This window comes from Embiotoca jacksoni, unplaced genomic scaffold (assembly GCF_022577435.1).
Source record: "Embiotoca jacksoni isolate LCO1_2020_lvr unplaced genomic scaffold, fEmbJac1.0.p SCAF_30, whole genome shotgun sequence".
In the NCBI taxonomy this organism is placed as follows: domain Eukaryota; kingdom Metazoa; phylum Chordata; class Actinopteri; family Embiotocidae; genus Embiotoca; species Embiotoca jacksoni.
The window spans coordinates 1183479-1198536 of record NW_027185382.1 but is presented as its reverse complement, the minus strand read 5'-3'; the positions used below and the strand labels follow the sequence as shown (position 1 = coordinate 1198536).

General features: G+C 43.1%; 1 protein-coding gene and 1 long non-coding RNA gene across 4 annotated transcripts in view; both read right to left on the bottom strand.

Moving 5' to 3' along the window:
• Positions 1 to 214: 214 nt before the first annotated feature.
• Positions 215 to 1139, bottom strand: LOC138207163 (uncharacterized). Its single transcript, XR_011179005.1, has 2 exons — positions 1009 to 1139; positions 215 to 362 (listed from the first exon to the last, which is right to left on the bottom strand). It is a non-coding gene; the product is annotated as an uncharacterized lncRNA (long non-coding RNA).
• A 726-nt stretch (positions 1140 to 1865) lies between these two features.
• LOC138207088 (plakophilin-4-like) overlaps positions 1866 to 15058 on the bottom strand; it is a 35125-nt gene continuing 21932 nt past the window's right edge. For all 3 annotated transcript variants that reach the window (XM_069164107.1, XM_069164106.1, XM_069164108.1), the window contains exons 9-23: positions 14208 to 14378; positions 13363 to 13567; positions 13090 to 13222; positions 10889 to 11102; positions 9546 to 9729; positions 8308 to 8425; positions 7889 to 8083; positions 6469 to 6642; positions 5869 to 6019; positions 4789 to 4981; positions 4587 to 4671; positions 4073 to 4190; positions 3802 to 3933; positions 3580 to 3653; positions 1866 to 3385 (exon numbers count right to left, since the gene is read on the bottom strand). In XM_069164107.1, the coding sequence (XP_069020208.1) occupies positions 3128 to 3385; positions 3580 to 3653; positions 3802 to 3933; positions 4073 to 4190; positions 4587 to 4671; positions 4789 to 4981; positions 5869 to 6019; positions 6469 to 6642; positions 7889 to 8083; positions 8308 to 8425; positions 9546 to 9729; positions 10889 to 11102; positions 13090 to 13222; positions 13363 to 13567; positions 14208 to 14378 (2405 nt within the window). In that variant the 3' untranslated portion in view covers positions 1866 to 3127. The remainder of the gene's footprint in view (positions 3386 to 3579; positions 3654 to 3801; positions 3934 to 4072; positions 4191 to 4586; positions 4672 to 4788; positions 4982 to 5868; positions 6020 to 6468; positions 6643 to 7888; positions 8084 to 8307; positions 8426 to 9545; positions 9730 to 10888; positions 11103 to 13089; positions 13223 to 13362; positions 13568 to 14207; positions 14379 to 15058) is intronic.

The window sequence follows — 15058 nt, the reverse complement described above, 5'->3', positions numbered from 1 at the left end:
TCACCCCCATTCCCTTTGTACCTGTTTTTGTATGGTAGTACAGAGTTGGTTGTAGGTCACAAGACAGTCGTCAATTAGATTTGGAAAGAATCACTTGCAAATAAGACAGAAAACAAAGGAAACTTTTCAGGGCCTGAGACTTTCCGCAGCCACAATGCAAACAAGAGGAAGAGACACATTTTTCCTTTCCATCGATAGTAAACACATTTTCCGGTAAGCTTTTGTTTGATTTGATTTTTTTTATTTGTTCAGTACAAATACAACGAGTTTAAAACGAGAAGCTTGACGTGTAGTTCAACGTTTTCGTCTCTGCACTTTCCAGCAGGTCCATCGCTTCGGAGAGCTGCTTTGTTCCTGCATTCCTGCAGATGACAACATGTTGATGTAACATCACATTATGAGTTATGATAAAAAAAAAAATACTGGAACTTGAGTCCAGAGCTAAAAAAAAAACACAAAAAAAAACTATTTACACTGTTAAAAGTCACTTTTTCTTGGAAATAATTAGCATTAAAATGACATTTTGACGACTGCTGTTGTAAAGCCCTTAAAGAAAACTACATTAAATTTGGTCAACATTTTTTAAGTAAGGAAGTTGCTTACTTGACTTACTTTTTTATTTGGAAACTAACACAACATTTCAGGTGCATCAACCTTCATTTATCAGAGTTACATACATTCAACTGCATCCAACTTTCTCTGGAAAAATATATTTGCAATTACATTTGAAACTTTTAAATATCCTAAGAGTAAATGAATGTAACACAAATAAACACCAGGTCAGCAAAGTTCAACATATGATCTCTCTAAGTTATTAAAACGCTAAAATTGAATTTATAATTAAACACATAAGAAATTAAAATTAAACACAGAAAGAAGAGCAGAACATTTAAATGTTCAATAAGGTGGACGAAACCAATATTTTTAATTCTTAAATCTCAGTGACATTAACGTGCACATGTTCGGAAAATGTTTACAGACACAGCAGATGAAGAAAATTCTGCTCACCTTCATTATTTGATGAAAATTATCCTCAATGAATCCTCCAAAACAAACATTGACATCCGCCGTTTCCGGTTTGATTCCGCCAACATGTGACACCGCCACCTGCTGGACGGGAGAGTGAACCGCAGGTACCGACACACTTTGGGATCAACAGGGGAACATGATGGGGAAAATAAGATAAAACTGCCATACTATAGCATGTGGTGTAAAATAGGATAAAACTGGGAGATGAGCTACACCTGTGCGGAGCTCTGCTCTGCTGATTGATTACTTTATATAAACACCTGGCTCTTTGGGTCACGTGTCATGCGCGAGGTCGCTCATTTAACAGAGCAGGTATGTGGTGGATGGTTGGATAATAGTATTTAAGTTGGACCACCTTGTTCACCACTAACCTGTTAAACACCAGGTTTATTGCTTGTTTGTTGTTTATTGTACCACCGCTTGTGTTTTTATAGGAAATACATTTTCCACTAAGCTTTTGTTTGATTTGATTTTTTTATTTGTTCAGTACAAATACAACGAGTTTAAAACGAGAAGCTTGACGTGCAGTTCAACGTTTTCGTCTCTGCACTTTCCAGCAGGTCCATCGCTTCGGAGAGCTGCTTTGTTCCGTCCTCTGCGCAGCCGCAGACCTCATCGGGAGCAGTTCAGAACAAAGTGGTTCTTCTGGCCAACTTCCTTCACCGTCTGCAAAACACTCCACCACCCAAGAAAATGTTGTTTCCTACTTTGCTGAAAACACTCAATAAACATGTCAACCATTCAGTCAAATCCAGTGATTGATGTCCAATTTGAGACGTCTTTGAGACTAGTCTTTTTTTCTTTTTTTTTTGTGAAAATAAGATCCAAACCACAACTTTCAGGCGTCTCCGCATGATATAATCTTTAATTCCCTATACATATATTTCCCTCTGTAACATTGCACATTATCATCATCAGTTTTGGACAGAACAGACAGATGGGGTATTTTGGTCAGGTCACGAGTAAATTAATAAAAATTATCAATAAATAATAGAAAAATCTTCTTCACACAATCACATATAAAGTTCTACATATTGAATACAACAATGTAACAGGACGGTTAAACCATTGTATCTGTACAAATAGATTTTCACGTTTTTTTTTTTCCCCCACATAGTTTATGATATACTGCACTTTGGGCCAACAGTACAGAAAAGCAAAGGGTTACTGGTGTAACCCTGGTTCTCTGAGTCTTTAAAGGTTCATGAGAGTGTGGATGCTCTTCTACAAACCTGGGTCAAATACTATTTAACAATGTAAATTTTTAAGAGCTTTTTTTTTTTTTTTTAATCCTTTTTGGAGAAGCGTAGTGGTTTTATTTACTGGTAAATGGTATTTGCCCCAGATGTGGTCTCTTAACAGGATTCTTACCTTCAATAAGTCCCTTTTCTCGCATTCACAATGATGCTGGCAGACGATATTTATGTAATAAAGCCAACACACTGCACACTTTTACTGCAGAGAAAAATTAAATCCGTTGACATGAACACACTCTGGTAAACAACAAAGTTAGGGCTGGTTTTTTTTGTGTTTTTTTTTCAAAAAGCACCTTTTGACTAAGCCCATTTCTGTAACTAGAAAATACGCAAAGTCGGCGCCTTTAATCGAGCAGATAAGGTTGAAAATGTTTGTTTTTTAAAATATGCAGTGAAGAATGATCAAAGTCAGGACAAAACCATGACCAAACCTAAAATTGAACATGTGTAATGTAAGACGACTCCAGTTGGATGCCCGCACCGCACTAATGCATTACGTTGATAAAACTGTTGATAAAACTGTTGATAAAACTTTCACCTTTTCAGAATCAGGACCCTGACAAACTATTTTTCTTCGTATGAAAATTAAAAATAAAGAACTGCTTCGTACTTATTGGGATTATTGTGCCTACAGTCTGACTTAGTCAAAAGCTGCACGTTGCAAACCGAGCCCTGGTCATTCAGCACATTTTCTACACAAATGCACACACGTTCACATGCGTCCGCAACCTTTCCAGCAACCGCGGTGCACTCGCCCACATGCGCTCTCCACACACAAACACCCACGGAAACAGACGGCCAACACGGTGAAAGCTCGACGCACACGGTGTCTGTTTTTGGTTCTACACCCAAGAGTCGGGGGAGCCCGTGAACTTGTTTGCCCTGTTCGAAGGCCTCCGCGTGGTGGAGTAGAAGTCCACGTAGTTAGTGTTGGCTTTGAATCGGAGCGACTGGCTGGCGTAGCCGTCGGGGGACGACGGGGTCAGGTGGACCGGTTCGTCCTCGTAGGGCTCCTCGCCGTAGCCTTGTGGGGACGACAGGTACATTCTGTAGCTGTTGTAGTTCTTCCTGTCGGGTTCGTCGTAGAATGGCTCCGGGTGCTGGGAGAGGGGCAGCAATGTGATTTGTTGAACTTGTAAACGGTATAATTTAAACCTGCTTTGTTTCATACAGCAATAAGATGCTTATAGTATAATATATGCTCTGAGAAAATTTAATCTTCAAAGAGAGAAAAAAAAAAGGCAAGATTGAAGATTTTAATGCAACAGTGTGCCTGAAGTGTAACATTTCTTACCTGGGATCTTCTTAAATCCTCTCCTGACTGGGAGGAATACGTCCCAATGAAATACGGGGTTTTCTTCTCAGACCCTGAAGGGAAAAATTCACAAGCACAAACAGGAACAAAAAATATTTCGCTATTTCAACATATAATTGCCATAATTTGAGGTCAGTCAAGTTGCAAGTTTATGTTTCTTAATATCCATTTACACCACAATAGAAGCGAATAGATACAAACCTGTGTACTGCCGTTTGTGTAAACTGTTATCTCCGTAATACGTGTCGAGTTGCATAGATGACTGCGCCCTCTGGTAGTTTGAACTGTGTCTTCGTAACCCGAGCATCGCCGGCGAGGATGTTGCACTTCCACCTGAAGGACAACAACATCAAAAATAACAAATCATCACCAAACCAAAGCACTTTAAGAAGTTTTTTTTCCTTTCCAGGAATATATTTTTTTCAGCCACAACGCGTCCCGTCAGTTGGACTGTACTCGACGGATCTCACACCTGATTGGATGACGGGAGACATCTGCAGCGGGCTGGTGGGGAGCGTCGGCTGAGAGCGGTAGCGGTCTCGCTCCAGAGTGGAGACAGGGGTGATGAAGTGGGTGTAGTTCCAGCCATCCTGTTCACAAAATCAACATCATTAAGACTTTTAATATTCTCGTGTGTGCGTGTGCCTCAAAGGGTTGTTAAACATGAATAAATATGTACAAATACAAAATACAACCACAAAAAGTACACAAATCAGGTGTGCTGCTGGAAGTATTTAAGTATTGAGTAAATTGTGTATCATGGTGTTTAAACAGTAAATGTTCCACAATATAATACTGATAAATGAAAAGTTTTGATGGAGTATTACCATTCCCTGAATAATAAATAGATGTTACAATCCTTTATAGGTTCATAAACAACTTTTACATTTTCTAGAATGGTTTCAAACTTATTCAACTTTAAAAACCATTGAACTGAAAAGAGCATTTAAAAGTCTTAACTTTTCCAGGTGTGTGTTCGTCCTCACCTGTTTGTAGAGGCTCCTCAGCTCTCTGTATTGCCACAGCGTGTTCAACACCTGAGCTGCTGCCTTCACAACCTTCATCGAGTACCTGCGACATCAGGACACAAACAGCACGTCAAATATGAAGAGAAAAACAAGGATTCTGCTGTGGGATGAATTACACAAGAGGTTTGAGGGAACATTTCTGCACAGAGCCGCTTCGTACCCTTTCCCCCGTCCTTTGCTGATGTCCACCAGCTTCTCGATGCCGCCGCTGTCGGCTAAAGCTTTGGCGTTCTCCATGTTGCGGCTGGTGACCTCGTGCAGCGTGCAGCAGACCGACGCCACGGTGTCGTCCGACAGCAACGAGGGGCTGCCGCCGGGCAGCCGGTTCACCAGGTCCCGCATGGCGTACTTTCCTGCAGGAGACGCAGGACACAGATCCTCATTAGCGAAGGTCTGAATCCTCTTCACATCACTGCACGCTCTTCTCACTGGGTTACATTTGTTTTAGCCTCTGTGCAGCTCAGACTGTTATTTATGGTTCTTTATAATAAAGCCTGTGGTTTTATTACCCACGATGATTTATAATTACATAAGCAGGAAAGGACTCCACATGTGACTCTTAAAAGATAGCGGCGCAGTCAACACACAGATACATTACATATTAAAAACAATTCATGTTTGTGGTTTAAATCTCACTTTGTTTTTAACTCTGCTCACTACATTTTTAGTTGCCAGAGGTCTCTGTGGTGCCTCCCGCAACTCAAAAGATAAATGTGCCTGAAGACAAACCTGAGAAAGTTAAATCTTAGACAAGGAACACTTTTAACTAGAGCTTCTAAAATGTCCCGAGCCTTGAATAATTATGACAAACTGGCAATCAGTTTTACTGTAGGCATGAAGCTGTTTAGTTCAGGTCTGTTTATTCTGGATTTTATTATCTTTAGATGTCATTTCCTGTCCGTTGACACATCTGTCTGTCCTCTGCTGTCTGATTTGTTAGCAGATGGGAAAAAACACAAATGTTTGATTGTTTCTCCACAGGGGGGCGACATGTTGTCACTGGGTCAGATCAGAATGAACGAAGTCTCTGTCAAACTGCCATGAATCATAAAACTCTGCTCCGAACCAGCTGCTGATGTTTCTGACTGAAGTGCGAAGATGATCTTTTCACAGTTTGAGTTTCTCAGCGGGGCTGAGATCAAGCTGTTGATGTTGTGTGTGTGTGTGTGTGTGTGTGTGTGTGTGTGTGTGTGTGTGCGTGTGCGTGTGTGTGCGTGTGTGTGCGTGTGTGTGTTTGCACCTATCAGCTCCTTGTTGCGTCCGTCCAGCGCCATGTTGCGGAGAGCGGTGGCGACGGAGCAGACGACCCGGTCGTTGTCCATCCTCAGCAGCTCCACCAGGATGGGGAGACCTTTCTCTTTACGCACCGCTGCTCGGATGTAGGCCGAGAACTGCACACCAGCACAAACGCAGAGTTAAAAGCCCTCAAACGCGAATCTCCCAAATTGCTGTTTGTTTTCCCTCTGTGCTCCTCTCAGAGGTTTGAAGTGTGCTGAATTAGACTCAGATGTTGGGCTGTTTGAGTGTTTGATTTTTTTGCTCATTTAATAATAATTATTTATTGTGGGTGAGATTTGAGGCCAGGTTTTACGGGATTTTAATGCAGAAAAACAGTTTTTGGGGTGTTGAATAACCCAAAAATGGACTTTGAGGAAAACCTCGTCGCTCCGAAGCGAACGTTTTTAGCTGATCTTAAATGTCCAGCTCCATTTTTGGATATTTTGTGTTTCAATTTCAAGATTCAGGATGAAATCATCACGTATGAAACGGGGTCTGCAAAATTTGTGTTCACACACCGAACGACATACTGAACAGTGTATTAAGAACAGATGAGTCCCACCTTCCAGTTTCCGGCGGAGAGGTTCTGCAGGGACCCGGCGGCGCCCTCCAGCGTGGCCGGGTTGGAGCTTTCGGCCAGCAGGTTGAGGTACGGCTTCACCACCATCGGGTGCCATAGCAGCTCCGCTCCTCTCAGCGTCTGGGAGAAACCGGGGATGGGCCCGATGCCGTCCCACTGCAGAGGACACACAGATTAACATGCACTTAACTGATACACTTCATCAGATCAGAGCAATAATCGAATCCTGGTTCTTGAGGATCAAAACAATCAAGTACAAAAATACAAGAAAGTCGGCTTCTCCACCCCGATTGTGACAAAAGCAACAAACCGACTGAGAGCTTAATGTGTAATTCTTCTAATGGCCTCTGCATGCTAATTAGCCAGCTAATTGGTTTCCAATTATCTCTTTATCCAAAATCATTAATTCATCAGGTAATGAAGGCTTAAAGAGAGCGACCTACTGTACATATATCTTATTAATACAGAGGATGTAGAGCGTCTCTTGCGTGACAAATTTATTGACATTTATGTGCTTTTTAAGCAAAACAGACCTGCAAGCTGGTCAGATATGTAGCTTCTCTTAGTTTATAATCAGCTTTTGCAATGTTGAGGTCACCATCCGTCATGTCACATCAAGGAGCCTGTTTGCTGTCAAAGATTCTGGAGAATGTCACATAACATCCGCGGCTCTCGACCGTTCATATCAGCCAGGCCTCTGTCTGTAGGATCAGCACAGGTTTTAACACAAAGCTGGTTAAGTGACGTTCGTCTCGAACCTCGTTGATGACTCCTCCTGACCACAGCTGCAGAACAAATCTCTAAACTCTGCTGTAAAATCATATTTCCTTTTGCAAATTGCAGTTATTCGTGAGAAGTTTCCCATGATAGCAAATATGCAGTTTTCAGAGGGTTCTCTGGCCTGTGAAGATGAAAACTTGAAAAATCTCATAAGTCTTGAAATCAGTCAAATTTAAATGATAAATTTGGTACCAGCAGTGTCAACAAAAAAGAGTAGACAGTATTGGCTTTGACAACAGAGTATCAGTCAGACATAAGGTCATTTAATAATAATAATACATTTCCAAAGCAAAATGGAAAAAAAAAACAACAATTTGGTACCAGCTTCTTCAAATCTGCCAGGTTCAGGGATCAGAAATAAAAATTGCCATCGCATCGACTTAAACAGAAACAAAAGCAGCATTTGTAAACTTCATAAATAACAAACCAGACAAGGAAGCTTCACAGGGAAACTCCTGCAATTGAATTAGGAATTCAAATTGTTCCTCAATGATCTTCACCTTTCAGGGAACATGTAATTACATTGACTCCTGCTGGTGTATTTTCAGTTGCTAAGCACACATCCAGACCTGGAAACATTCTCCGTCTCCCAAACGGGATGTAGGGACCCCTGCCGTCGTACCTTGCTGTCAGGCCAGCCGCCCCTCTTCCTGCCGCGCCTCCTCTTGCCCCAGCACAGGTAGTCCAGCTCCTTGGCCGGGGAGGAGAAGCCCAGCAGGGTGTCCAGCTCCTGGTTGCCGAGGAGACGGGAGGAGGGCATCTCCACCTCCAGGCGGTACGAGAGGTTCCTCAGGGTGCAGACGCTGTTCTCCACGATCTGGGAGGGAAACATTTTTTTAAACTCTTGGATGTTTTACACTCGTGAAAGTTTGAGCCTGAAGGTGGCACTAGATGAAAGCATGTGGATTTTACAAATTACAATGTTTGTCCTAATGTTCATGTGATTGTTGATTATTATATTTCAGGATTAGGAGCTGCGTCAGGGTCGAGTTACATTAAAATAACTCCACTGGGACAAACATGCGTGTGTTTTTGCAGCACCTTGCTGTCGTAGTCGGAGGTGTTGACGCAGGCTCTGAGGACGTGTAGCAGCGAGTCGATCAGACCTTCACAGCAGCGCAGCTGACTCCTCGCCTCCTCCCCTGCTGAGCTCAGGTTCCTCTCATAAACAAACAAACACACACACACACACACACACACACACACACACACAGCCACACACAGCCACACATTAACTCAGACAAAAGTGCAGTGTGTGGATTCCCCCACAGGGTGGCTTAAAACCTGCCCGGATACAGAAAAGGAAGAAGCTGATCCTCCAATTGAAACCTTCAGCCTGCTGCTAATGGAGAGCTGATATGAGAGGACTGCACAACCGCACAGAACTCCCACAATGCATTTCCATACCATCAATCTACAGCACCACGTATGTCTGTGTGTGTGTGTGTGTGTGTGTGTGTGTGTGAGGAGAAATGCTTGAGGCTTCCGTGGATACGTGTTTTTTCCCCGTAGCACAGAGTAACAGATCACGCTGTCAGGTTGTTTGTTGCCTTTTCATTGGGAGCCCCACTTGGACTGGGAGGCTCCACTCAACAGGTTTGACTCGTCTCATTTAGTCCGATTTATCGTCCAATTCACAGATTTTCAAACTTCAATACAACACTGGCACGTGCTGCACCCTGAGGATCTGACAGACTGTCTGATCTCATGTTTTACGTGTAGCTAACAAACCTTCATCCTGGGCTTTGAGTTTGAGACGCACTTTGCTGTCATTTGCCTCTGCAGCCCAATATTGTATCTTTCAGACCTCAGTGCTGCATAAAATCTCCATTACAGAGCTCCTTATGGATGGTTTATGAGGCCATGATTATGTGCCATGGTTTTACAGAATCATGAAGATGAAAAGAAGACAGAAAAAAAAAAAGCAGCACGGACGACCGATAAATCCAAAAGTCTTCGTTGCATTTCACAACAACAATCAATGTAATGAGCAAACGGCACGTCTGGCAGCTCAACGGGCTCAGAGAGGCTGTTTTCATTACGAGTGGATCTCTGTGGTTTGGGGACAGTTTAAACAACAGAGGCATTTACTGTAATGAAAACGTTCTTATTAACTTTGATACGCTAACGCATATTAATGACCATGTGAATAATTGGAAGGCTCTTTTCCAAATGTTAGTCATCGAGTCGGGACTTAAACTGCTTTCTACTCTTTCAACAGTGAAGTAGAAACACACCTTGACACATGAAGTGAGGGGTGCATTTGATTTGCGCCTCACCTCAGACAGCCGGTGGTGTTACGCAGCAGCAGGGAGGACTGGAACTTCACTTTGTGCTCGTCGCGATGAGAAACGCTGCTCCAACCCGAGTGCGGGATGACGACCGTGTTGGTCAGTGTGGACAGAGCGTCGCGGATGATGGTCATCTTCACCGCGTCGCACGAGGACAGGTTCCACAGGACGCCTGTCGGTGCACAGAGCCAATAAACAACAGTTCAAATCAAAGTAAAAATAATACTTTGTCTTCAAACGATTAAAAAAAATAAGTAAGTTTTGTTACATAAATTAAATGAACACACACTGCAACCTCATTTAAAAAACAACTTTTAAATGGGAGCTGCAGCCAGTTGTCATTCTATTATCGCCTTTTAAATTGGGTTAAATCACTGACGATGCTTCTTTGTCCTTTACACCAAACACTTTTTCAGGAAGCTGAGATATTTGGCCTTCACTGTTTTGGCTCTTAACTGGACATCCTGCAGCCACAAACAAAAAGAGCAGCTTTAATAATCGAAGCCCTGAAGCTGAGCCTTAAAACCAAACTTCCTGAAGTTTTTCAAACAAGCAGGACTCTCCTCTGTGTTTTCTGCAGAATCTCAGAGCGTCTCACAGCTTCATATCTGCTGCTATCAAACAGTATGTGTGGTGTGGCTGCAGAGCTGTCAGAGGCAACCTGTTTCCAAAGCACATTATCTTAGCATCTGTCCCGAGGACTGTGCCGAGATCTGCTCCGTCAACACTGAGCGCTGAGTGTTTGAGCCGCCGCCGCCGCTCTCACCTCCCACAGAACAGCCGACGCGCAGATTAACACGCTGCCAGCCAGTCAGACGGCGGCACAGGCCGGCCGCTCGGCCAGGAAGCCGGCCGGCGAGCCTCGCTGGCAGGCGAACACCCACACGCATCTCAGCGGGGTTTTAATGTGTCATGTTACCATTTGGAGGCTGTTTTTTGTCCATGTGGACGCTGCTTTTACCTGAAGTTACCCCTTCAGGAAGGAAAAGATGGACCTGAGTCAGAAAATATCTGAATGTGGAGACTCCTAGCAGCTGTTTGTTTTGGGTGATTACGTGTCTGTGTTATCCAGATTTCAATAAAACATGGTGCACAGTTTTGTGCCATTTTTATTTGAACAACTGCATTTATCTGGCACATATTATGATCATCTAGACTATAAAGTAACTTTACAAAAATGTAAAGCGATGTTCTTGTCATTGGTTTTTATTTATTCTTGTGTTTATCAAAGACAGTTGGTGGTTTTAACCCCCCCACACACAGCAGTTCTCTAACAAAGGCAAAAAGAAAAGCTTGACTAAGCACCTTCAACAGAACCTGACTGGACGTACCCGTGACGAGCTCACGAACTTCGTTGTCAGTGGTTTTCCGGAGGAGGCGCAGCAGCGCCGGCACGCCGCCGCAGTTCCTCAGGGCCACCTTGTTGTTGTCGGTGGCCTTGCCGTACACCAGGTTCCTCAGGGCCCCGCAGGTGCTCTTCTGGACCTCGGCCACCTTATGATCCAGCAGGTCCACCAGGTGCTGGATCCCTCCCAGGTGACACACCTGCAGACCGGGAACCAAAGTATACACTTACAGGCCAATTAAAAGAGCAACTTAACTGCGGCTGTTACAATGTGTTGTATTTGTTGACATGCATGGTTAAAAATCTCATCTTGCTGCTGTGATGTTGAAGTTGGACGTGCAACAGACTTTTGTTTCTGGCTGTTAATAAGTGGCTCTTTATCAGTTGGTGCTTTCTGATCAGCTGCTGCTGTCTGAAGACAAAACGCTGATCAATCAGAGAGTTTTCATGTCACAGGACAGAAATTTAATCAGAAGAAAGAAATGAAAAAATACATTTTTCTCTGCTGCCTGAGTGAGTTTTAGATTTATGTGTTTCGCATCCAAAGGGATAACTGTCACTGTTGCACATTAGATTTGGACTCTAATGCTTTAAAAATCGAATGCTTTGGATTGACATAATTTAGCGCCGAGTGATCGCAACGAGCAGGAAGAGATCAAATACACATAAAGGTTTAATATATCTCGTTGTTAATATGTTCAAGGAAGGAATCAATTATCAAGATGAACGAAAAGTTGTATTAGATTCATGTGGCAGCTTTTCAGGCGGTTTATTTGCAGCTTAGATAGATTTATTGATTAAGTTTCCAGTGTTTGCAGAATCTTTAATCGTTAATAGCAATCACTATTTGTATAAATGAACACAGTGAGTGTAATGTTTTTTTGGTACAGAATAATTGCCTCATAAACTGTTGATCATAGAAAACAGATTAAAAAAATATTTTTGTTGAGTATTTTTTTTAGATATTACAGTTTCTGTAAAACAATGAAAAAAAAAAAAATCAAAAAGTCAAACTCTTTCAGCATATTAACAAAGTTTTGAAATTTGTCTTTACTAAAAATGTCAAAATCAAAATCAATTTAAACCCATTAAAGAGAAAAGCTTGCAGTAATTTCATGTAGCCATGATTTTCTGAAATATTCTGAACTAAAACCAGGACAGAAAGATGCAGAAGCATCTGTGGTGTGTTCAAAACTTTCTTGTGTCCTCTCGAAATAAACTGGTCTCAGGAGAGCAGCAGGCGCTCCCTGTTCATCTCTGATTCTGTGTTCAAACCATCACTGAAAACATTTGTTTCTGGCTAAATGAGCAGGCGTGTGTCCAGGCCGCTCCAAAGGCTAATTAAAAGCTCATCACCAAACAAACCGAACGGCACTAAAATGTCTCTCTCGCGAAGCCGCCCGATTATGTTGGCGTCATTTGTTGCACGGGAAGCAGAGCAGAGACGAGAGCGTGTGGCGTTTCAGCGCGTCGCAGCGCCGGCACATTTGGCACCGGCATTATTTAAAGTTTTGTTGGTGCAGATGGCGCTTTGGCAGCAGGCATCTAAAAAAAAAAAAAAGTCTAATTTCAAACCTTGTAAGCTGAGAAAATACTCTTGGAGATGGAGCAGGGAGACAAAAGGAGATCCGAGTCGATGGAAAACAACATTCCATCAATGAAAAGTCAAAGAGGGCAAAGAGAAGTGTCCCTTCAGTGACATTTTAGATGAGGTTTTTATCAATGAGTTCCCACTCATTGATAAAAACCTCATCGAAATCAGTGAGAAAAAAATAGAAAGAAAATACAAGAAAAAAGTTTTTTTTTTTTACATCGTTCTCTTTGAAATCATATTTTATTTCGGTGATATATGATGTTATTTCCTATCTAACTATATTTTCAATGAGGAGTTGAGTTTCAATAAGTGATTATTTCCAATATCCAAAATCGATCGGTCTGCTTTGTCCACTAATTATTTGATCAGCAGATTAAGATCAAAAGATACAAATATTGAGCTTATAATGATACAAAACAAAGAATTGTAAACATTTGAGCAATTCCTGCCATTTCTATTGTAAACCTGTTTTTCAGACAGAAACCTTCAAACATGGCAGCAACTCGCTCCACCTGAGGAGTCGAGTCACGACTGTGACGTCTGGTCATGTTATTTTTATCCAGACAGCTGCCCAGCGTGTGCTGTCACCTTACCTCCACCTTGATCCTGTTGTCTCCGTAGCACAGGTGCTGCAGGTAGGCGGCGGCGTTGGCCTGGACGGAGGGGAAGTGATGCTGCAGCATGTGGATGACCTCTGGCAGCTCGGGGTCGCGCCAGGCAAACTCCCTGAGGGGAAACCGAGAGAAAACCTAACATAAGAGCAAGTCCTCCAAGATGCTTCGAACAGCCTACTGTACAGGGGAACTGGTGCTGTTTCAAAGGTCCTCTCTGTCTGCTTGTGTGTATGTATGTTTGTTTGTTTGTACCTGGGATCTTTGTGGATACTCTCGATGGACGGAGTTCGGGTGACCACTCGGTCCACCAGTCCGGAGTGTCTGTGGGAGAAGTTGGGCTCACCGGAAACCCTGAAGGAGTCGACGTACACGGCTGCAGAGCTCAGCCCGTAGCTGCTGCTTCTTTGGTACGGCAGCGTGCCGCAATGGCTTGTGGTCCGAGGGAGGGTCCCCATACCTCAAAAACAATACAAATCACACACGTGAGTGAGCAAATCAAGTTTTCTTTTGTTTGGGAACAAAGATGTTTTACTGGAGGCGGTTTATAAAATCTATGAGATCAAAATACATCCAAGGTCGAGTAAAAGTCAAAGTAATGTCATACATTAATCGAGCATTAAAAAGCAGTGAGATGTCTCAGGTCAAACCTGTTTAAATCTTGACTAAACGAAACTAAAATGGCTCCTCAGATCCCCCACTATCAAACCCCGCTGAGCTTTCAGCTTTAAATCATTCTGCAAAGACTTCAATTAAGACGCTGCAGAAAACATGAAAGCTTTCAGCCTAATTAAGATTTGACCTCGGGGAGCGATAATAATAACAGTTCCTGTGCCTGTAAACCATGATTTCTGCCACAGATTTGAGAGAAATAATCTTCTGAGCTGATGCGAAACTGAGGCCGGCTCCTCAACCTCAGGAAGCTCCTCATGAGCCCTGCAGATATTATAAATATTTCTGTGTTATGAACTACACTGTTAATTTTACAGGTTCAGTGTACAGGATTTATGGGGATCTATTGGCAGACATGGAATATAATCATCATAAGTACGTTTTTTTTATTAGTGTATAATCACCTAAAATTGACGGAGGTGCAATACCTGTGTTTGCCCTGTAGAGGGAGCCCTGGGGGTCGTGGGAGGGGCTGTGGTACAGGGGACTGTGGAAGGAGCGCTCGTCGAAAACGGGCGTCATGTGGCAGTCTGGAGACAACGCGGCCCTCAGCTCTGGATCGATCTGTCCCCCGTGACTGGCGTAAGAGCTGTGGAGCCCTGCAGGTAAACAAACAGGCACATAATAAACTTTATTTACAACACATGGAATGATTCTTTCTGGAGGGTGGTGTCTAAGAGCATTTTACAATCCTCCTAAAACATGTTGCGTCTGTGAGACAAGTGTCATAAACCTAAATGTGCCCAGATCACACGGGACGACTTAATGCACGTTCAGTGTTATAGAAAGACGTTTAAAAAAAAAAATGCAGCGACATGTTTTCTTGCAATGAAGTGTCATCAGCTAAACGGTCAAATCATAATTCATTAACAGCAGAGTGAGGAGAAAGCTGCTCCTGTCACGGTCATACATAAATCATATCCGTCTCATTATTCGACACACGCTCATCACCTGCAGGTGAAGCCGTGCAAATCCACACTGAGCCAAACACTGCGTTTAACGCTGGCAACAAATGTTGTGCTTCTAAACCGCATGAAGACTCTGGTCACTCAGAGTCTGCTGCAGGCGTCGACATTAGCAAGTCAAACAGGCAGAGCGGAGGGGTTTTTACATCCTCCAATCTCAGAAGATCAGTTCAAAGAGAGCTCCAATTATAAAGAGGCTTGAGGGCACGAGGAGAGGAGGGGAGGGAGGGGAGGGAAGGGAGGGAAGGGAGGGAGGGGGGGGGGGTTTGAACGCAGCCCAGTAACGTGCACGGAGCAGGAGGAAGCTATAACCT